This window comes from Wyeomyia smithii, chromosome 1 (genome assembly GCF_029784165.1).
Source record: "Wyeomyia smithii strain HCP4-BCI-WySm-NY-G18 chromosome 1, ASM2978416v1, whole genome shotgun sequence".
Classification (NCBI taxonomy): domain Eukaryota; kingdom Metazoa; phylum Arthropoda; class Insecta; order Diptera; family Culicidae; genus Wyeomyia; species Wyeomyia smithii.
Genome location: NC_073694.1, coordinates 138,136,712 through 138,159,372, shown reverse-complemented (window position 1 = coordinate 138,159,372; position 22,661 = coordinate 138,136,712). Strand labels below are relative to the sequence as shown.

General features: G+C 39.0%; 2 protein-coding genes across 2 annotated transcripts; one reads left to right on the top strand and one right to left on the bottom strand.

The window, feature by feature from the left end:
* Positions 1-52: 52 nt before the first annotated feature.
* Positions 53-22,577, bottom strand: LOC129719008 (intermembrane lipid transfer protein VPS13B). Its single transcript, XM_055670315.1, has 11 exons — positions 22,030-22,577; positions 19,300-21,976; positions 16,069-19,183; positions 14,432-15,994; positions 14,253-14,365; positions 13,646-14,177; positions 4,168-4,382; positions 3,611-4,101; positions 3,411-3,553; positions 1,591-3,351; positions 53-1,076 (listed from the first exon to the last, which is right to left on the bottom strand). Exons 1-11 carry the CDS (start codon positions 22,292-22,294, stop codon positions 594-596), a joined length of 11,358 nt encoding a protein of 3,785 aa, XP_055526290.1. The 5' UTR covers positions 22,295-22,577; the 3' UTR covers positions 53-593.
* LOC129719010 (alanine--glyoxylate aminotransferase) lies at positions 7,250-13,645 on the top strand. Its single transcript, XM_055670317.1, has 4 exons — positions 7,250-8,454; positions 12,935-13,030; positions 13,090-13,335; positions 13,395-13,645. Exons 1-4 carry the CDS (start codon positions 7,784-7,786, stop codon positions 13,561-13,563), a joined length of 1,182 nt encoding a protein of 393 aa, XP_055526292.1. The 5' UTR covers positions 7,250-7,783; the 3' UTR covers positions 13,564-13,645.
* Positions 22,578-22,661: the final 84 nt, after the last annotated feature.

Here is a 22,661-nt window from a genome sequence, read left to right as displayed (position 1 = left end):
TTGTGTAATGTTTGATGGTGTACCACAATTCATTCTAATAAATGTACACGGGTTCACGGATAAAACTTTATTTGACTTATTCGGGTAAAATTGTATAACTGTTTGAATATGTAGTACATGCCAGTAGCATAATAAATTATAACAACTATGAAATATACAAAAAAAAAAAAACGTTCAGACTATCTATAATTCCAAAGTTCAAGTGGATAAAATATATCCAATTAAGATGTTTTCCATTGTATTTCTCGAATTTTGGAAAAAAATGTTAAAAGTAAATTTAAGTGGGATATCCGAATAACCATCGACTAACTGCAACTTCACTTACCTACTTGTTTGCGTTCTGGTTGAACAACTATTGTGATCGAAATATTGATGATGGTGATGATGATGGTCCCGCCACATACCCCTACAAAGGTTTGAGCTGGACGATTTATCTATAGATAATTAATATAGTCACATTTAAATCAGTTATACAAAAAAAAAACGAACTGATTTTACTCCCAGATATAAACTTCTTCAAAAACTGTTAACTTGATTCACATCGGTAAAAATGTGAAGAGCTATAGAGCTACACAAAACTAAACACAAAAATGTTACTGACCAAAGGGAACGAATGTGACCGTATCTGTTGGCTGCATACTTTTCTTGAGCAAATTAATATACTTTACCAGATAGCTGGCCAAACTTTCGTCCACATATAGCACCAGGCGACGCTCATTATCGTCTTGCCGATTATCGTCACCTTCGATAACGGGAACATCATCTTCAATAAGAGTGAGCTGCTCACAGATTGCTACATCATCTTCCTCTTGCTGTATTGAGGAGATATCTACAACTCCATTATTGCTATCGATGAAGCGTGTAGGATTGATTGCATCACAGTCCTCTTTTAAAACAATTACTGAGTCAGATCCAAATCCGGCAGCAGCTGTCCTGAAGGAAACATCGTGATTCATTGGTTGAGCCCTACTTTGAGTTGCTTTTACTAGCGAAGGTAAAGTGTATCCGGATAAGTTCGGGAGTTGCATAGTTGATTCCTGCACGAACTGATAGGTGCGACTAGATATGGGATAAGACTAAGAAAAAATACGAATAAATTTTCGGAAAGTTTCTTTTTTTGCTCAGCATAACCAAAGAGTAGAGCTTCAAAATTATATAATTCAGAACATTGAACACTAGAACGGAAAAGTGTCAAAGCTATTCAAACTGTGCGCAGAAATAAGAGCCGCGCAGAATTGGGGCGTCTCACGGTACATGTACATTTGAGAAATGTCATATGACAAAATAGGAGCGCAATGTCTGTAAAGGAAAATAAATAATTTTGTATGTGCCACAATGGATAGTTAAAAAACGCTATATAAAACACTGCGAAATCACAGTTAAACTGCGGTTTCTTGTTCAAAAATCTTGTTGTCAGGTTTTAATTTTCGCGTTAAATAACTAGCAGTAAAATATGTAATGTCTTATAGGGGCTCGTGAGTTGTCAGGTTCTTTCTCAAATTACCAGTTCTCTCAGCGCTTTTGTATGTACTTTTCCGTTTAACAAAAATGTTTTGAATTATAGTTATTCACGTGAATACTTTAACTTACCGTATAATCCGGTGGAGGAGGTGGAAGCTCTGGTTTTATTCGCAGCAACACTTGTGATTGATCAATCGGGTCAACACTAGCGACAATGGTTTTTAGATCTAATACCTCAAGCAACTGACTCTGGGCAATACTGAGTAACATTAGCGTCTTCAAATAGACCCCAACCACTACTGAGGTACATTGATTTCTACTGACGAGGGTAGCTTGAACGGTGAACAAGAGCGAACCATCACAAAGTGCCTGTGGTTCCCAAAGTGCCTTGTAAGCGACAGGTTCAAGGCGATGGTTTTCTTGTTCGGAATATTTCGGTGTAGGCATCGTATTGTATCCGACGCTGTGCAACATTCCTTGGCCTGTTAAAGCTAACAGTTCTGCTGCACCGCTGATAGGTTTTGCCAATGCTCCAACAATGCCTTTACCAACACCCGTTACTACATCAATTGGTCGCCTAGCTTGCAGTGGATGATGTGCTAAGCCTCCGACAGCACCGAGAATGCTAATGCCTAAACCTGTCAAACCTTGTGTGAAACCTTCGGTCATTCCTTGAGGCCGACGTCGTCGTAGGGCATCCGTTCGCTGAACATGTTCCGTGTCCAATGTCAGCCTATCAAGATTCCTAGCGACAGAAGTAGCCAGTTTCGTGACAGAATTTACCGTTCCTGCGGTAATATTGCGAACTAATGAAGTCGAACCTTGCGTGAGACCCACTAGGAAACCCCAGGGCCCTCTGAATAGACCCTGCATAGGCAATGAGACAAAGTCGCGTAGACCGCTGGTAACAGATCTGGCTAAACCACTGGGACTTCCAAGAATTTCCAGAGATCCAATGACCCATCCTCCACCGAAAATTGCTCCGGATAGATAATGCATGCCAAGGCAATTTCCAAAACGCATAGGAAGTGTCCGAACCTGATTCCGCTCGAATGCAGAAAAGTCCAACGGGCTGTGATCTAATGCTATATAAAGCCGCATGCAGGTATGGACGGAAAGTAAAACGTGCAAAGGCTCAATCCGAATGTATCGAAATTTGATTGGATCTGATAAATAGCAAGACTGATGCATTACCAATCTGGGAATCAGTACTTGTCCAGGTGAGCATTTAATACGCTCCATTGAATGTTCTGGTTGAAATAGCAAATTCGCCGGGAAGCATTCCATCAAATAATCCAACAGTATATTGATGTACGTATCCTCAATATATGCTCGGATAGGATTGATCTTCAATCTCAACCCTTCTACATTATTCCAGTTGTCCGCTTCCATTTCTACGAAAATTGAACACAGAGCATGTTTGGCTAGTTCTTCCAGGTGATCGTCCAAAGTAAATTGACTGGGCATCACAGTCGTTTTGCTTTGTTTGGCCTCGTGATCTTCACTGCATAGAATCACTGGAAAGTCGTATTCCCCTGTGCTGTGTAATTCGTTATCTACCTGAATGTTGACGAATTGCACTAAGGTTTTGCTTCCTTCAGCGCAGCTGTTAATTTCCACACCAATTCGATCAAAGTTAAATGAAATCAACTCTTCCTTTAAGCAGCATGTATCTTCTCGGTCATTGAACAGACTTACGTTTAGGGATTCAAAATACCCTCGAAATGATATGCGCTTGGAAGGAAGAATTGCCTTTAGTCTTTCAGCTGAAGGATCTGGTAGTGGATGGCATGGCATAGATTTTCGTTTCAACAAATGATCGTGATCTGTTGGTAGTGTAACCGGATTCGACAGTCGTGTGCGAATATCTTTTGCTGAAAACTCTAGTTCCTGTGGAAATCGAAGAAGAAGATGTTTTGAGATTTAAACTTTATATGAGCTTTTAATACCTGGCTTATATAATCTATAGTTATCTCAGTTGTACGGTTTTTAATATTCACAGCCAATTTCAGATCACCATAGAGAGGAATGTTAAGGAAAATGTTTTTGTTTTCGTTCATCTTAACAGGATAGGACCACCGGATTGCACTTCCTGAAATATATTCAGAAGATAAGGTTATAGTATTTATAACAGACATGTTTAATTCACCGCTAACACAGGCAAATATAAGCGCAACTTCAATTTCCTGTGCTTCAGGAAATATCGCATCCAATGTTGGAGGAGTAAAGTAAATAGTTTGCCGCGATTTTACTATCTGGAACCACACAAAATTGTTTTCCATGCTGCATTCCGAAACCGCTGTTGCTGTTTTGCTTGCGTTTGACGATTCGGACTGGGCAATGTAAATGTGGAAATCAGTTCGATTCTCAACGGTAAACGACGGATACGGGTCATCATAGATGGAAACATACTGTTGGCCGCGGTGCTCGACGATTGATAGGGCCAACGCGATGTATCGGGCTTCGTACTGCACGCAAATACTTTTGCGCGACAAAGGTCGATTGAGGTAGATTGGACTGGAAAATTCTTTACTGTCGCACTGATGCAGTGACAGATAATAGTTGTAAGCTCTGTTGAATTTAAGTTTGTTTTTGTGCTTTGATAGGTTACTGAAGACAGCAAGTGCGGTACCTTGAGGGCTAGAAAAACATAAAATAATGCTATAATTAGCATATCATCACCTAAAAAAATGGTACATAACTCACTTTTCACACTTTCGATCATTCCGGAGCAGTTCTAAGCTTGCCGAACCAGATTCACTTGCTCGTTGTCGTATCTGCTCTAGCCGCTCATTGCTCATTACAGCAAAACACCAGCAGTGTATATCGAAACTAGAATAATTAGTCACTACGAACTGGGAAGCTACGATGATCACACGGATGTCGTTTTCTATGGTTGATGTAAGAACTAGTTGTAATACCTGGGAAAAAATATCATAATTAAACTGTGTGCTTATTTCAAGGTTAATGAATAAATAATTTCGAGAAAAAAAAATCTGACTAGATCATTAAAATTTCCTTAAGGTAAAGTTTTGTCTAAATTGAGAAAAAAGATTAAAAATAAATTTGAAAAATTTAATTATAGGAGAGTCCAGAAGTAGAATACTGTTTTGTTTTTTTAGGTTACTTCAGTTCAATTTGTGTTAATCTTTGTTCAATTCTGACGACCTCTCGTATGTAAATCTAGGGCCATTGCTCTTAAACTTAGAACAAAACAATCAACTTGTAGAGAAAGAGAATAGCCGAGTAGGAAGTGAGATAAACCACAAAAAAGCAGACAGTTTCCCCACTTGATAAACGGCGTTGATAAGTCATCGACTGAACAATGACAAAATTATAAAAATGCATTTTCGCTGAAATTTTACTATTTTGTCTACTATTTTACAATTATTTGTTCAAATCAAATTGTACAATATAATACTGTATAAATATTCTTTGGACTTTGATAATGCTTAGCAAATATATTTTCCTATTAGGAATCAAAAACCTTTGATTTAAATTCGTTTTTGATTGTGAACAGTTTTTTTTTCTTGTTTTATGGGATCCTCTACACCAGCCCTGTTAGATCCGGCTTTGATAACCATCCTTTACAATTGTGTGTGGTCATTCGTAAGGAAGCTACGTTTATAGTATGAATATTAGCAGACTAGCTTCATTTTTATCCTCATTCAGAAATTTCTTTGTGAAAAATTTAAATTCAACATGTTATGTTATGTAGTGTTTTGCTGAGAATAGAGCATAGAATGAATACAGTACTTTTCGGTTTTATCGAGGTTCGAAAAATTTGGCGAAACGATAAAAATGTTTTTTTTATTTATGTGTTGGATACAATTTGAATTAATGATATTTTGTGCAAAATCATGCACTTTCATAGTTCTATTTATGATTAAAACGAATAAATAAAAAAATGTTTGTTTATAATATTTTTCTCCATAGCATTTTCGCAAACTTTCGCAAGGCAATTATGAAATATATCAAATATAGCTCACGTTGATTAACGGACCAATGCCAACGGCTTTACTTCCTCATGCGATGGAAGGTGTGATCCCAGAGATTTCTCGCCGCAGAAAATCTGGTGTCGGCTAGGATTGAATCTAGACCAGTTTGGTTGGTTGTGAGTGAATCATGCCATCCAACTTATGTCGGCGTTGGGATTAGAATTCAGGCGTCGAGCGTGGTTGCCAGAGACGTTACGACATGCCAAATACACTTCCAAATATACCTTAATCAATAGCCAAAATACCCGAACACTTAACCTTACTCTAAACCAGGTATGTTTTGCTCATTTTCATCTTAAAGAGTTAACAGTTTTTTCCCCTCTTAAGGTGAAACGGGACGGTGGCTTTATTTTGTACAATTTTCAGGTTAGGTTTCATATCACTTGACGATTTTGAGCGTAAAAATCTCGGCTTCCATTTAATAAATAGGGCCCGAATTGCTACTCTATGCATGCGTCGGTAGTGCAAACAACCGATCAAAGTTTTACACTTGTAATCTTAATGATTTTCGAGAAAATCACCTTGTAAAATTTGGACAAAATTCGAGCACGGAGTTTCACCTTAACAACTGTGAGCTTACATTCAATGTGCATCACACAATCTGCCGTAGAGAGAGCGCTGAGTAATAGCGCAGACAGACGTTCGAGCTGAGTTCCAAACTTGTGTAAAGTTTTTTGTAGTAGCAATCCGTAACCAGATAGCGCTACCAGTACCGCCAGCCTCGTGCACCAGCGAAAAAAAAAGTGTAGCGATAAGGTCACCAGGCGGCGCTAGTGTACAAGTAATTAATAACGCAATTTACTTTGAAAATTTACACGGAAATTTTGATCAATGTTGTTCTTGCTTGGACGTCTGTCTGTGGTAATAGTTTCTCTGGCGAATAAACGCTGTTAAGTTGACAGAGGAGAAGCCCAGTGAAACTCTTTTAAATAGCACATCCGCGCACGCAAGATAAATGAAATAAATTGCTCGGTGAACAACTGAGAATTGCGTTACCGTTCTCATCGCTCTGGGGTGCAGCAAAACAGTATATAATCGAACATTCTATAGAATACACACTCATCCAAATACTCTACGCCTAAATGTGGATAGTTACGCACTCTGTGTGAGAGAAAATCTAGTTCTCCAAGGCGTTTGATAGGTAGAGGAGGAAATTTGGGCAAAAATCAAGGGAACGGAAGAAGCCTGCTCTAAACATCCGAAAATCCCTCCTTGAGGAATTCAGAGACTAGAGTTAGGAGTCTATGAGTTAAATCAAGTGAAGTTTTCATGATACTCATTCCGAGGCAATGGTTAGTTTCTGACGCAAATACGCAACTGGGGAAAGATGAGAGGGGGGGGGGCTTCAACCCCCCTAGAAAGTTTCTAGACCCCCCATTCATTCCGAAGAAATATGAACGTTACGCAAAAACTTTGAGAACATCGAATATAACTGCACTGTACGCTACCCAAACAAGGTTTTTAGGGGTTAATTTATTAAATAGTTTTTATGCGTATTTTGTATTTCAAAAAAAAAAATTAGAGCCGGAAAGGCAGTTTAGACATGGGCCAAACAGGTGAAATAAGTACGCAAATGTCATCAACAGTAGATTTCTATCAATACGAATAGTTTTAATGGCGTTAAACTTTTGAACGACACTGTTCCTCTGTGCACATCTGTACAAACTCAGTATGACGGAAGTTATTCACCATTCCAAAGAAACCGCAAGACTGCAACAGTACTGCTTAGATAGTTTGCCAAGTGAATATCTTTCGCAGTTAGGAAATTATTTTATAGGTGTTCAAACTACCCATTTTTTAAGGAAATGTAATTGTACCTTAAAATCAGTGATGATGATAGATCTTGTTACTAACAGATTCCAAGTGACGTGTTCCAAGTGCGGTATAACAAGTTCAAGTGTTATTATCAGCAGCGAAAAGAAATACACCAATAAAATGAAAACGTACAGAATACCAGTATTTACTGAGGCACAATAAAAAGGTTGTTACAGTGTAGACTAAAGTAGTGAGTTAGTGGCTCCCTAATTTCATGTAAAAAGTCTTTGCTCGCCATAGTAGATGTGCAGCATCGCGCGTGAAACACAACACAAACTGCGTTTTCGCTTCGTACACTCTCGTCGCCACTATGTCGTTGGTCAAAAAAATATCTTATCAACTTCAAACAACAGCAGCACTAGTAACCGCAAGCATAACAAGCTCGTACGCAAGCATAAAAACCTGTTCGTTCCACGTTTGCCGCTTCATTCAATCGCAATCAGTTTTGTGTGGCACACAGTGCGTCAAACGGCAACGTAGAGTGAAAGTAAATATAAAATAGCTGCAATATGGAATATAATGTAGCTGCACCGGACGTCTTCCGCGAGCCGCTGGTCGTTCCAGAGAAGCTGTTGATGGGTCCAGGTCCATCAAATGCACCAAAGCGGGTGCTCGATGCTATGGCACGTCCGATTCTGGGTCATTTACATCCGGAAACACTGAAAATAATGGATGACATCAAGGAAGGTATTCGGTACCTATTTCAGACAAACAATGCCGCTACGTTTTGCTTGAGTGCATCTGGCCACGGAGGGATGGAGGCTACATTATGCAATCTTCTGGAAGATGGCGATATATTGTTGATTGGGCACACTGGTCACTGGGGTGACCGGGCAGCGGACATGGCCTCCCGATACGGAGCCGATGTGAGAACTGTGAAGTCGAAACCAGGCCAATCACTCAGCATGGAGGAAATCCGTAGTGCAATGCTGATCCATAAACCATCAGTACTGTTCCTGACGCAAGGCGATTCATCTACAGGCGTTCTCCAAGGTCTGGAGGGCGTAGGAGCATTGTGTCGCGAGCAAAACTGTTTACTAATTGTTGATACTGTTGCCTCTCTGGGAGGCACGGCTATGTTTATGGATCGATGGGAGATCGATGCCATGTACACAGGTTCGCAGAAAGTGTTAGGGGCACCGCCAGGAATAACCCCGGTATCATTTGGACACAGAGCTATGTGAGTATAGAAATGTTATGTGCGAGAGTTGTCTACACAGATTTTGCGTTATCTCACCGGAGTCGTAAATTAATTACTACGTAAATGCTATTATCATTGTGCAGAGGGGATGTAAACATATTATGAGATTGCTAGTACAGCTTGTGGTTAGGTAATAATAATCAAAACCAAGAAGGTATTTGATTTGCTCTGAAAACGAATAATTAGACGATATTTTGCTTCTGTTTTCTCTTTTAACTTTTTTCAGCCAATTTTGGTTAATTTATGATCATATTTAATTATCTTTATGATGAAATTTTATTATCTGCTCCGTATAAATAAAGCGTCATAAACCATTATTTCCATTGTTGGCTTTTTCTAGACATCGGAGACGTTTTTTAATCATTTTGAACTTATTTCAATAATCATCTTTTCTATTTGAACGAAGTGTTTTCAGATTTTTCAATAGATATTTTTAGCTGTTTTTCTTGTTTTAGAGGCGTTTCTTCGCTCATTCAAACAGTTTTCTATTTAATTTGGAGTTCATTTCTGTTGGGGCCTATCCGCTGTTTTACGTTTTTAAACATTTTGACTGAATTTTAATCATGTAAATTTCTGACTTCTAAAAGTTGATTATATGTTCGACATTATTTTATTTTCATGCTTTTTATACCGCGTTTGGAGCCATATTTTTATGGTTTGTTCCTATGCGTGCGATGATATATGTGAAAATTTTAGAAATAACAATCGACTTCCATTTGTTAATTACTTGTAGATTTTATTCTATTCATTATTACTTTCGTTTTTGGTCTCAACTGCTTTTAAGAGTAGTTTTCGTTTATTGGACTACATTTAGATATTTTTTCTTATCTTCACATACGTTTTCAAATTTTTTATTTTGTTTTCCTTAATATGTTTTTAGTCATTTGTAGTTATATATTCAAGATTATTTTCTTCTCGACTTCTTATGAATATCAGGGATGTTTTTCTAGTGTAAACTTTTATATGCTTTCTCATTAGTTTTTAGAGACGTTTTAAAGTTTTTTGACGTTATACCGTGTTGTTTTTTTTTGGCGTGTAAAAGTGTTTTCAATCATTCAACGCATAAATGAAGCGAAATGTTGTATTGGGGAACGCGAGTGAAACCTGGCTGGTGACAGCTGAGTGATAGACGAGTTACTCATCCAAAATTTAGCCGACTCACCATCTGCAATACCAAAATTGGTAAGGCGGATAGCTCGCGGCTCGCTTCGTCTTCTGTAATAGGGGCCATATTTTAAGATAATATTTTTTTCGGTTTTTTTCTGAATTATAAAAAAACGTTGGCTTTCCGCTTCTCTGTGTATTTTGTGCATTTCTCGGATTTCTTAGGCTGAACTTTGATGGGATTTCTTTCATTTATGACTTTGTTGGTCTAGGTAATATTGGGCTGATTTTGATTTTGATTATTTTTGTTATTTTGTTGCTGACAAAAAATTACACAAACAAAAAATTTATTTACCAACAAAACCACAGGAATAAACATTTTTCGACTTTTCGTTGTAAAAAAAAGTCAAATGTCCACGGGGACATAGAGAGGAGAGGGAGGGGGGGGGGGGTTGGTAAATGTCCACGTTTGTCCACGAGGGGGGACGGGGGGTCTAAAATAACTGTTTTTGTGTCCACGTGGAATGTGGACGGCCCCTAACACCTATTGCGTTCAATGGGAATACAGGGGAACAAACGAGCACCCATAGTTTTAATAAAACTATTAAATTTTGGGCGAAATATAAACTGTTTTGTGTTGCTGGACATTGTCATTTTCAATCAAACAACATAAACATTCTTCCTAGCTAGTGTCTCCAAGTTAAAAAGTATCCCACATCAAATTGCATCTCGGGAAAAACGCTGTAGAAAATTACCTAATTGACCAATCCCTTTCAAACTTTTAGACAATGAAAACCAACCCATTAGAGCAATTCCACAAAAAAAATGGATAGCCACTTCAATGTACCAAATTTAAAACGGTTCGTTTGATTGGTGTGGTGTCTTTGACAAAGTTTTAGATAATAATTCTGTCTTTTCAAAAAAATATACATACACTCCAAAAAAACTATTCTTCATGTCCTCCTCAGATTTGATATTCTTGGGATGCTTTCATAGTGCCTGCTTTATAATAGTCCAGTATTTTTTGATATGCCATAGTTCCGGTGCGCGGGGGGAGGGGGGAGAGGGGTTTGTGTCCTCGAGTAGGAAAGTTATCTTGTTGGCTTTGTATCACTCCAGGATCTTCGGCTAGAGGATCAGAGGATCATTTTTGTAGACACTCCTTGAGATAGATGTTTAAAATCCCGGTAGTCATGAACGGCGTACTACCTAGTCCACATGAACACATCGCTTGCCAAATCAGGTATTTAGTGACAAATTTTGGAAGCTAGTGCTTCCTCACTTCCTCCGGAACGTCAAACTTCTGCCAGGCAGTGAAAAACAGCAGCCCCGGAAGCTGCCAGAAGTCCCAATGAGGCATCTTCAACATCGCCCGTTACTTTCCCACCGTATTTTGTTGTTCTTAACGATTTGGAGCCTTCTGCATTTTGTACGTATGCAGTCCCTCCTGGCTCTCTTAACGAAAAACTTGGACAGATTCAACTTTTTTGCCACATCCCTGACCGAAGCATTGGGATTCCACGTAAACGCTTTCACAACACGCGTGTAATCCTGGTAGCTAATAGAACATCTATTTTGACCGCATTTCTCCTTCCATTTGATGCTCAGAGTTTTGTAGTAACGTTTAATCATATGACTCACCGTAGACTAAACGGTTCCGGTTTTTTCCTCGCTCATCCTTGCTCATAATTGTTCAAAGCCCCAGAAAGTCAATATTTTCGAAAAACAAAAATTTTTTGCATCAAAAAAAATTGCATGTTCCTTTTTTTCATCGATCAAAAAAGTGCAACTTTGATCGCTTTGCGGCAGATTTTCCCAATGCCTGATTGAGCTAAAATTTTGCATGGAGGCTTTTTTCCAGAAAACGAAACATTTGCGAACTACTTCTAAGCAAAATAAACAAAGTCGATTATCACTGCCACTCTATTGGCATACGAAAGGCTGAAAAGAATGTATTATATATAAAAGGCTGAATGCACAAAAGGCTGAAACCCGGGCAGGCTGAAACATGAAAGGGTGAAACTTTTGCAACTTGAACATTAACCGTTGAAAAATTTTGTGTCCGAATTTCTAATAGCTAATATTTCGAATAGCTAATCTTCATAAAGTAAATCAAAGAAATAGTTATCGGTTTCCGTTATACTCTACTAGAAAGAGTATAACGGAAACCGATAACTATTTCTTTGATTTCTCAATCACTCTGCTAAGACGCTCGGTATAGATTTTCTAAAGTTCTTCATAAGGTGATAGAGTTCAATGTTTGAGTATTAATTGGTTTGCGCAATGGAAAATCAATATGTGGCAACATTTGAATCTATACGCACTTGACTCTTGTACACGTTTCCTAGATGATTCAGGGCGAGAGGGCAGCCCCCCCCCCCCCCCGTAGAAAACACCTCTGTATAGGTTCGTTCGTGATTCAGCCTTTCGTGTTTTTCAGCCTTATGTAGCTTTCTGCCTTTCGTGATTTCAGCCTTTCGTAGTAGACCCCACTCTATTGATTAACCATCAGATAAGGTTAGAAATCAATATTTTTAATGATTTTTCTATCTAAATCAGATAGCACGTTTCCGGTAATCTACATTGGGCTTAGTAAAGTTTTTCATCTGATTTCTATCATTATAAGAAGAACTCATTTAGTTTGTGCTATTTACATGCAAAAAAAAAATTGAATGTTTTATCAAATATAACCCAAACTATAGTTGTTTCCTTTACGTACAGATTGGTTTTTGAATTTATTTACTCCAACTCTCGTCCAGAAAAATATTCTAGAAAGTTTGTACTGTAAAACATGAGGCGCATGTCGTTACTTACAAATCCAAAATACAAACGTATTATGAGTTTTCCACTCACGAAGTTTTTGTTCAAAAGCAAAGTAATGAATATCCCTTGACAAAATGTACAATTTTTTTGCTAACATTGATGCGCGATAGTAACTTTAAAAAAAATGTTTCAAATGAAGAATGTGCGTTAGTTATGTATCCTATATAATGACGTGCTGGTTGTGGAGGGTTATGGAGCAAAATGTTGAGCTATAGCTCGATTAAATTTCTGCTCTTCCAATACCTTCAACCATCAAGTCCACCAAATGAAACTGATTCAAGTGCAATTATTATTATTTCACTGTGTTTAATCTAAATAATAAAAAACATCAATTTTTAATGAATTCATGGCCTGGTTCAAACGGGAATTGTCCGGAAGGAAATCGTAAAAAATACAAATTTTATCAGGTATAAATTTTCAGAAAGAGAACGAACTTTTGGCTACAATTCAAATTTATCAACCTTCGAATTTTTTGGCCTTTAAGGTGAATATAACTATGAATAATTTGGCAACACAAAATTTTTAATTTTAGTGAGCGTTACAAACGCCGTAACAGCAAAGTAAAAGTTTATTACTGGGATATGATGCTAGTCGGTGACTACTGGGGATGTTTCGGTAGACCACGCATGTGAGTAGATTTGAGTTTTTCCTGCATCAGCCACAATCTGATCCTAATATTTCTTGTAGCTACCACCATACAGTATCCTGTACTCTGTTGTATGGCCTACGTGAGGCTTTAGCGATGGCTTGCGAAGAAGGTTTACCAGCACTGATAGCACGCCACCAGGACTGCGCAAAACGTCTGTATAGAGGCTTAGAAACAGCCGGATTTGAACTATACGCTGCGCCCCAGCATCGCTTGCCAACCGTTGTTGCCATAAAAGTACCACCGGGTATTGATTGGCTTAAAGTCTCCCAATATGCGATGAAAAAGTGAGTGATTTTAGGTAATATTGCGACATTTAGTTTGCTCAGCACCTTATATTTGACAGCTATTTGGTAGAGGTAAGCGGAGGCCTTGGGCCTACAGCTGGACAAGTTTTTCGAATTGGATTGATGGGGCAAAACGCTACTACAGAACGAGTGGATCGGGTGCTGCAAGTCTACAAAGATTCGATACAATCGGTTAAGCGAGATATTCAAGTAATGGGTAAAATGTGAGAGTCTTCTATTATTACAACGAAACAGGTTATGTGAATAGAAGTCATGCCATATAAGAAAAATAAATCATAATTCAACCTACCTTGTCATCTGATCGCAGAGTGATTTCTACTGAACCTTCCGTCGGTAACATATAACTGTTGGGAATTAGTTTTTTCGAGTCCTCAGCTAAGTAAATTAGTTCTGATTGTAGTGTGCTATCAATATCCAATTCTAATGTAAATCCAATATCCATATAGTAGGGCATCACAATGTTGTTTGGTTCCACTATATTCATTTCGCTTGTCGAGCAATTTTTTATCCGTATCGAACAACCAAGTTGGTTTATCAGAAGACACCAGGGAACAATACTCAGCATTAAGCAACAGGACAATTCGTGTGCAGCTGCACAATGATACAATGGAAGTGTAGCTTCCTGAATGGCGTTTTCTCGTTTCCACCGAAGTTCGTCTTCTCGCGAACAAGGCCAATTCAATTCGTGACTTTTTTGTAGCATTGCGATCGCATTTTCTACTACGCGAAAACGTTCTGGAACTTGAAAGAAGGATCGACCTTCAATCAGCCGATACGAAAGCAAAGCTTTCCGTCTGTCTTCCCCATGTGGTGAATTGAAACTGCGGATATTATTAACAAAACATTTTCAATGAAGTTTACTATAAAAAAATATTTTCGCGACAACATCAACTTACTTCATTCGGAAGAGCAACTCATGTTCGTCAGTGTTCGTGCCGGACAAGACAAGTTGACGTCGCTCGCCTCGACCGTAAATTGAATGACTTTGATCGAGTTTTTCTTCGTAGGCCTGCAGAAGTAGAAAAAAAAGGGTCTGATAATTCGAATGTCATCCAAATAATGCAATTTTACCTACCGTAGCATTGACAGTTAGCATTGATTGCACCATAAAAAGTGGCCAAATTACCACCAGCACTCGCTCGTTAACGGTTTCTGCTGTTGCATCGCTACCAGTACTAATCTTCTCTCTTATAATTCGCACCCAATAGCTAAGGTAGCCCTCCTTAGCCATAGCAGTTGGAATCTTTACTAGATACGGTTTCGATCCATTCATTATCTCCCTCATAGGGATGTCACCAGACCAACCCTTTTTTTCACCATCAATGGCTATCTTGATACTTTGCTGATTTTTGTTGTTTGCCACCTCGAATGTGTTGACGTTTGAATTTTTATCCACCCAGAAGTTTGTAGTTACATAATGTTTATCACTGTTTGGTACGATCTTGTGCAACCGGTATTGAACTTTCAATCTCTGGTTAGTCATGTTGAAAAAACTGATTTGGCCCTCTATCGAGATCCGTTTCTGTGCGTTACTCAAATTCTCGACTCGAATTACAAACATTTTATCCTCATCCACATCTTCTTCGTGTACTGGAAGAATTTTGATATAGTACAATCCTTCTTTCGTGACTGAGAAAGGTGTTGTAGCTATATCTTTTGTGTTTTCATTGAATATTATCTGTAGTAATTGCTTATGATGGTAGCTCCTGAATACATACAGGCATAACTCTTCAACACCGAGAAAGATATATTCTCCCGTTTCGAATTGACTGATTTTGATCCCCATGTGGGTGTGGTTACAAATAATATATTTCCCGTAAAGTAATACTGAATCCTCAGGAAAACTCCAAAATCTTTCTGCCACCAGAAGATTGTATATAACAGAAGGTCCAAAACGAACCGAAATATCACCGGAAATGACCTTTATTTCAACTAAATCCTCTTCAATCATTGCTAACGCTTCAATATTTACTGCTTGAAACACGTTTTCAACTGTGAAATGACTATAATCAAGTAAATCGCAGTGGAGGTTTAGTCTTCCGCTCAGTAGTACATCAAAATTGTCATAAATGGCAGTGTGAACCATCAATCTACTGGCATTCAACACCAGAAACTTGTGACATTTTGATTCCAACGTTTCTTTGCAAAAATGAAACCGCTCGAACGGTTTCGGAAGCTTAGAATCGATATTGTAGTTCATAATGTTGAACAGATTGATTTGAACTGGATTTAATTCAATAGTTAATTCGACATTTGGAACCAATTTAGGACTGAACATTGAATCTACACGCATGCAAGCAACAAAAATTTTAGGATGTAACCGATAGGGAAGACTAACGATCCGACTTGTAGATAGATAGGTATCCTTTAGCGCATCTGTAATATTAGAAATCAGAGATTTTCCTTGCTCAGTTGAATTACTGCCGTCCAATTGGTCTTCATTCTCACTCGTATCCATTTCACAGGCCACATCATGAGTCATTTCGATTCGCCAGATTGCAGATGCAATTTTGCGAGACGGTAGTCGCAAATCCACTTTGTCGCTTTCGGATAGTGTAAATTGACACATTTCAAAAAATTCGCCGAAAATCTCGGAAAAATACTCGAGCTTGCACCGAACGTTAATATGTTTGGAAGTCTGTGGGGATAAGAGTTTTTAGTATTATTCAATTACCTAATATATACAACTGAAGCATGCGTAAGGACACTCACGCTCATTGGCACCGGATACACCGTCACACTATAGAGTGCCCTGGGTTGCGGATAACGCCAGCAAATGATACCAGTTTCACGATTGATGATTTTAATTTGATACGGTAATGGAAGCTCGTTGGCTTTGGTAGATTCGACAAATTGAAAAGCACCGGCACGAAGGTCGTCTTGATAGTGCTCTTCCTGTGCACCTTTAAATTCATTTTGCGAAAAGCAAGGTGCAAAAATTGGGATGAGGTTTTCCTTGTTTGGTGTCATGTTAGATTTGCTGATTTCCGGTGTTTTTCTTCCACTTCCGCTGTTGTCTTTCGAAGCCAAAGTATCAATAAAAAACACTGTCATTTGCTGAACTTCCATAAGACTTCTAGGATTAAAATCCAGTTGGATATAGCGTGACCTAAGTTTGGTCTGAATTAGGAGATCCCGTTTCCAATACTCCTGTGTTAGGCTTGCTTGCAGGTTGAAAGAGAATGGATGCAAAATTATGAATGAGCCCTGACAAAAAATAAGCTCTTCCAGGTCTAAAATGAACGACATACGTTCCGGGCGATCCTGAACTCGGAGTGACGATTGGATCGAGGAAAATGATAACTTGCAATTGTACGAATTTTGCTCTTCATCATGAAGGTGGATCATCGTCTGTGAAAGCAACACATTTATATTTTCTATGTCGTACAGGTTCGACTTAATCATTTTGAATTTATTGCGACTCAATATAGGTTTCGGAAGTCTCTTATATGGTTTTTGGGATTGGCTTTTTGTCGTTGGCTCATTTGTATTTCTAGCTAGTACCTCCAGTAAATCTTGAATCACTTTCAATTTATGATGGGAAATTGTTATTTTCATCGGTCGTCGAAAATCAAGACTTAATTCGTTGCTTTGTTTAGTGAAGCTTGTAACGAATCGAACTTTCACGATGGGCTGTGGTATTCCCAAATCATCGGGTTCACCGGGTAGTGTTTTCAGCAGGGATGAATTACCTAATTCGATGATCAAATCGAAAAGTGAGATTTGAACAATTCGTTCCAACAGGCTTAATGAGAGTAAACTGTTTGGTTGTGCTAACTCTATTCGGAATAATGTTTTTGTCTTGTCTTTCTTGTCCGTTGCCTTTTCGTAAAGATTAACTTTGAAGTAACCTCCAAGGAAGCAAACTTCGTACGGAACAATTGGCTGGTTTGGCATTGGAACAGTTGTTGCCTTTTTGAATAGCTCTGAATTCGACTTTCCCGAGATCTTTCTTTGGCGTGAGTCGCCGAAGCTTCGCCGACTACTAGACCCTGTAGCATGCTTCACGTCGGAAGTTCGGAGAGTATCAACACCAGAGTCTTCTTCGAACTTAGAAAGTTTGGAATTAGTCCGTAGAACTCGTGGCGGGTCTGTTTCTCGAAAAGATTTGACTGACTCAATGCTGATTGTATCTTGACTTGGAGGCCTTGTGAATAGAGATGGGTTGAAGTCCACAACGCTACTATGCGAAGATGATACAGAAGGAGCTAATGGTACTAGTATTTGAACAATATTTGTCAGCTTTCGTGATATGACACAAGCTAGTCGTAATTGATCGAGATCTAAATCTATTAGGAGGTCCGACATGCAGTTAAGTTCCATGGCTTGACCACAAATGAGAACATTTTTGTATATAATACAGGGTGCGTAGATAACAGAGAAATTGAATTCTTTGAAAATGGTATTGACAACAAAGTCGGTTGATCGCTGAACATCTTGCAAATTATTCCATTCGAATGCCGGATTATCATGATGTGCTGATGTAGATGTTTGATTTTCGATATAGGCTACAATATCCGACCAATTAGCAGTACTTAGAGAAATGTTTTTCATAATCAGTTCGTACTGTCGATCCTCAATCTTTGATCCTGGAACATTAAGAATTCTCATTTGTGCTGCCTTTGTGTAAACGTCGGGACGCAATGGGACTCGACAAAGCGGGTTTTCTACATTATGATGTATTGTAATTGAACTGATTGTAAAAATGTATGCATTGCACGTTTCTGTTGAACCTCGCACTGGAACAAATAAGCGTAACCCTTTGCTTGTGAACAGGATTAACGGAAGGTCTTTCACCCCTAGCACACTTTGCGAAACCTCAGTATTGTCCTTTGGATAGAAAATGGTTAACACTTCTACACATTGCTCCATGAGATCAAGATCAAGTCGTAAATCGATTTGCTCAATTTTCAAAATCATCTCTATAAGGGTATCGTTTTGTTCCCGGTTTTTTCTAATCGCGTCCCACTTCGTATGTACGTTGGTCGTCTCCGCTTTAGTAATTGTTACGTTCAGAAAGGCATCGTTGCCTGATTTATTTGAGCCGCTCGATTCTGTTTGAACAGTTAATGCTAAAGCTTCATTCTTGATCCAATTCCCTGTCTCAGTGACGAATTCGTAACACTGACCACTCAAACTGCCAACCTTCGCTTTAAGTTGCATGTATACATTTTGCATATCTAAACTGTAGATAATATCTTCGAGCTCAACGATAAATTTTACTTTTGGTCGCCCACTGTCATCCATTGCAACACAATTGAGAGTTACTTTAGAGAACGTCCATTGAAGCCAAACTGATACAGACGAGGTGTCTTTTTTACATTTTACTTTTAGCGTTTCGTCGGAGGTTCCACTTGAATTTTGAGTAATATCCATGAATTCTCTCAAGTCGGTGGCCACTGCGGTACCTCCCGCTTTAAGTGAGATTTCCAACAGTTGTGGCTCTTCTTTGTCACCATGTTCTTGAGAATACTCGAACATTGGTAATGAAAGTATTCTCTTTAAAGAAGAACTGAGCAATCGTATCTGATCCCTGATTAGGTTCAACTTTAGTGGAGATGTGTCCACATGAAAGCACGTCGACCATGTCATGCCGTCATCTTTAAAATTTAAAACCAGCGAAATGTTCGTGGTAGTTTCTTCGAGTAGTTTGTTCATCCGTCGATTTTGGTAGGTCCAGCTGGATGTGTTGGCTAGCGAGATGGTCCATGGGAAACTTTCTCGATCGTCCGGCCACACCGACTTTGCAAGGCTGATTGGAAAACGATAAATACTGGCCGAAAGGCTTGTTGACTTAAACGCCGAATTGATGGTAACTAGGGGAAGCCTGAACAAAATGAGATAAACAAGAATAGAACATTAGTTTATAAAAAAATGGATGGTCGGTTTCTGATGACTGTTGTTTTTAATAATCATTCAGAAATATCATGAAAAGAAACTCACTTCAACATAACGATCTCGTTGTCGCCGAACTCTTCATTTGGTTGGCGCTGGTAATCAGCAGGTTCCTGCACGATGCTTTTCTCCGGAAAGTACACCGTACAGTGGCATATCTCCAGATGAAAAATGATTCGGCGTGTTAGCTGTTTCCAAAAGTTTAGATCGTCACTGATTCCTTTTCGAGCGTCTTTTTCCTCTATATTATCTTCAATGACAGTGGAACCTAACGCTGGGCGAACGGCTGGTTGACCTGTAGTCGTGACTTGCGTATCGACTTTATCCGAGCTTGAGTGTACCGAAGTGATCGGTTGTGATTGAGTTTTTTTCAGTGGTAGTAGTCGCTCTGAAGATTTACGTGGACTGAATGAATGTCGACTATGCGTTTGCGCTAGAAAGTTATTACTTCTGAGTACAACAAGCTGCTGCGATACTATTTCGAGATAGTGTAATAGAATGGGGTCCACATTAAGAGTCAAATCCAAGAACCGACCATAGAATAGTGGGGGATGTTCAAGGTTTTTCAGGCTTCGGTTTATGGGAAGTTGAACGATTACGGTAAGAAAGTCTTCTTCAGTAAGATGATCTGGCCAAAGAATCGTTAGAGATTGAGTGTCGGCCGTCGACTGAATATATGAGAGACAGCGTAAACTACGCGCTGTTAATTTGTAGCAAACAGTGCTCTCGGAAAATATTTGACGAAGGTGGGCTTGTGATATGGAGAGGTCTAACGACGGAGCTGATGGTGAGCATGAGCCTGATGAGAGTTCCGGCGATGGATAAAAGGAAGACTGGCTGGCTAGCGAAAGTCCAATATAGTAAACGGTGAGAAGCTGTTGCGGATTTAGAATTAATTTCATATCCGACATACCAAAGTTGTGTTCAATTTTGTTTAACTCAATATTCGGCCATAACTCGGGGAATATCAAATTCCGATGCTGATGGTTAAGGTTGATAGCTGTTGCGAAGGGTGTTTCCAAGTCACCGCATTTAACTTTTGCTTGTAGCCTTTCTAAATTTCCAGAAATGGAACGAAAGCAACTGTCGAATAGCTTAGAGGGTGGTTCGGGCAGCTGACAGGTTGTGTAAATGAGTCGACTTGGGTATAGAGGGGTCAAAATGTTGCATTCGATGCGGTTGAATTCAATAGAGGCTATTGCGTAATGACGATTGTGCATAGCTTTACTTGAACTACGTTTTCTACCTGTGTTTAATTTGTCGTGATCGAACGGATGTAGATCTATACAAGGTGTTGCAATGGTAATATGCACTTGTTTCAATGGAATTTCGTTCATCAGAGCGTCGTAATCTTCTGCTGAAGGTGGAGGAAGCTGTTGGAGGCATGGAGTTGGTTTATCCTCATAGTACGGAGAATACTCATAAGCCTCTCTATAGGATATTAGGGTCGCCATTCGATGCAGAGTATCTGCACCAATTTTCAGGCGAAATTTACCGAGAAAAGCTCGAATCATATATTTCTCTGACAGGTTGCTAAATTCCAAATCACTTCCAAACTCTGAAGTTCGTCGATCGTCTGGAACCTGTACTTCATGTACGATGTCTAACGCAATTGCAGGTGATCTGGTCAGCAAAACTTCCGAAGTATTCATTCCTAAATGGTAACTCCAATTGACATTGTACTTCTTGCTTTCACTCGAGTTATCATCGAAGAAAGATCCTTTGATGTGCTGATTATTATGGACGTTTTCGGTTTCACTTGCGAAGATATCCTCCACTGTTAATGGATGCCCGCATGGACAATCTTCTAGTGAGCGAATTCCTATAGTAGCTACTCCTCCTTTGAAATTGAACCATTTTAAACCACACATTACAACTTCTCCATAGACACCATTTAAATCCAGTTGAAGGAATGGATTATATTTAATCCTTCGAGCGCTTCCGACTATGCTATCCTCAACCAGATCTTGGGTCTTGAAGATCATTCTTAAACGATCCACGTAGCAACCGGAATGAAAGACGTGAAACTCATGGTCTTCGGTGTGATCTCTTTCATTTTCTTCTGGAAAAAAGGAAGGCAGTAAGTTCCAGGCCCATGAAAGTAGCGACTCTTGCCCCGTTTCGCTGTCTCCTTCTGCGCTGGATTCCGGACTAAGAGAGGTTTCACTTTTTATTTTACCCTGCTTCAGAGCCATGCCCAATTCAAACAATCGCATTAACATAGGGAATTGTTGCGAAGAAACATTAAAATCAAGGAAGTTGCTGTGTACATCTATTCTGGTTATAGATGATCTATCCTGAGTCGAGACATTGTTGTACCTCATCAGTACTCGTGCTTGCAGCGTACTTCTATATAGCACAGGCTCCTGGCACATCTCAATTTTTCCGGCTGAGTTTCGCTTATCCAAACAAATTGTCAAATCCACCACATTGATTAATTTTCGCAGGGAAATTCTTGTGGGAGAGATATCAATAAATGCCGGGTTCCAGTTGCTATTAACCGATTCCATTGACAATTGCTGGATGTTCATTGATACAACAATATCCTCTTCCACGTATTTGAGAATTACATTGTGGCACCGAATCGTCACATTGTTCGCTATTTTATTAATCAAGGATGCCATATAGCCTGGTGGAGGTACTTCTTCGGTGTTTTGTTTTTTCCTGGTCGCATCCTTTCGGAAGCCAGTGCGGTTTCCTGGCTCTTGCAGCTTAAGAACGAATTCTATAAAGTTTTTTTTTTATATGTGTTAGTTTCGGAATAATAGACATATTTACCAATCGTATTGATAGTAATTACAATTGGTTCCGATGCAATTTTCGTCCATGGAACTCGAATAGCTAATTCGTGAATATGACCAGACAGGAACTGAAAGGGTTGCGATAGTTCTTCCTCTAGAACGTCTAACTTCAAGTCCAGGTTCTGGAATACAACCTCTCCTCCCCATAGTGAAACCTGGGAGTCTTCTGGACGGATATTTTTCACATATTTTTCAACATAACTCAAAATAATAGGGGTGATGTACGATTCAATTTTAAACATTATTGGCAAGATTTGGAATTCACGTTAATAACATAACGGGATCAGGTTACAGTTTTTGCTATGATTCAACTACCAACTAACATACCTTCACTCGTTTAACATTACAATCTTCTAACTCGAGAGTTTGACATGGTACTAGGGGATTTTTTCCTGATTATGTTAAGCTAATAGATAAAAAATACCGATAACGCAAAAATGAACTGCAAAACTCCACGGAGACGTTTTTTTTCCTTTTTTTACTGGCCACTGGTTAGTGAAGATTTGTTTCTACAGCGAATTTAATGCAAATGTCAAAACCTACAAAAAAAACAGTAACTGGATTTAGGTTGCCGGTAATCGAAAAACTTTTTAGTCGAAAAAAATCTAG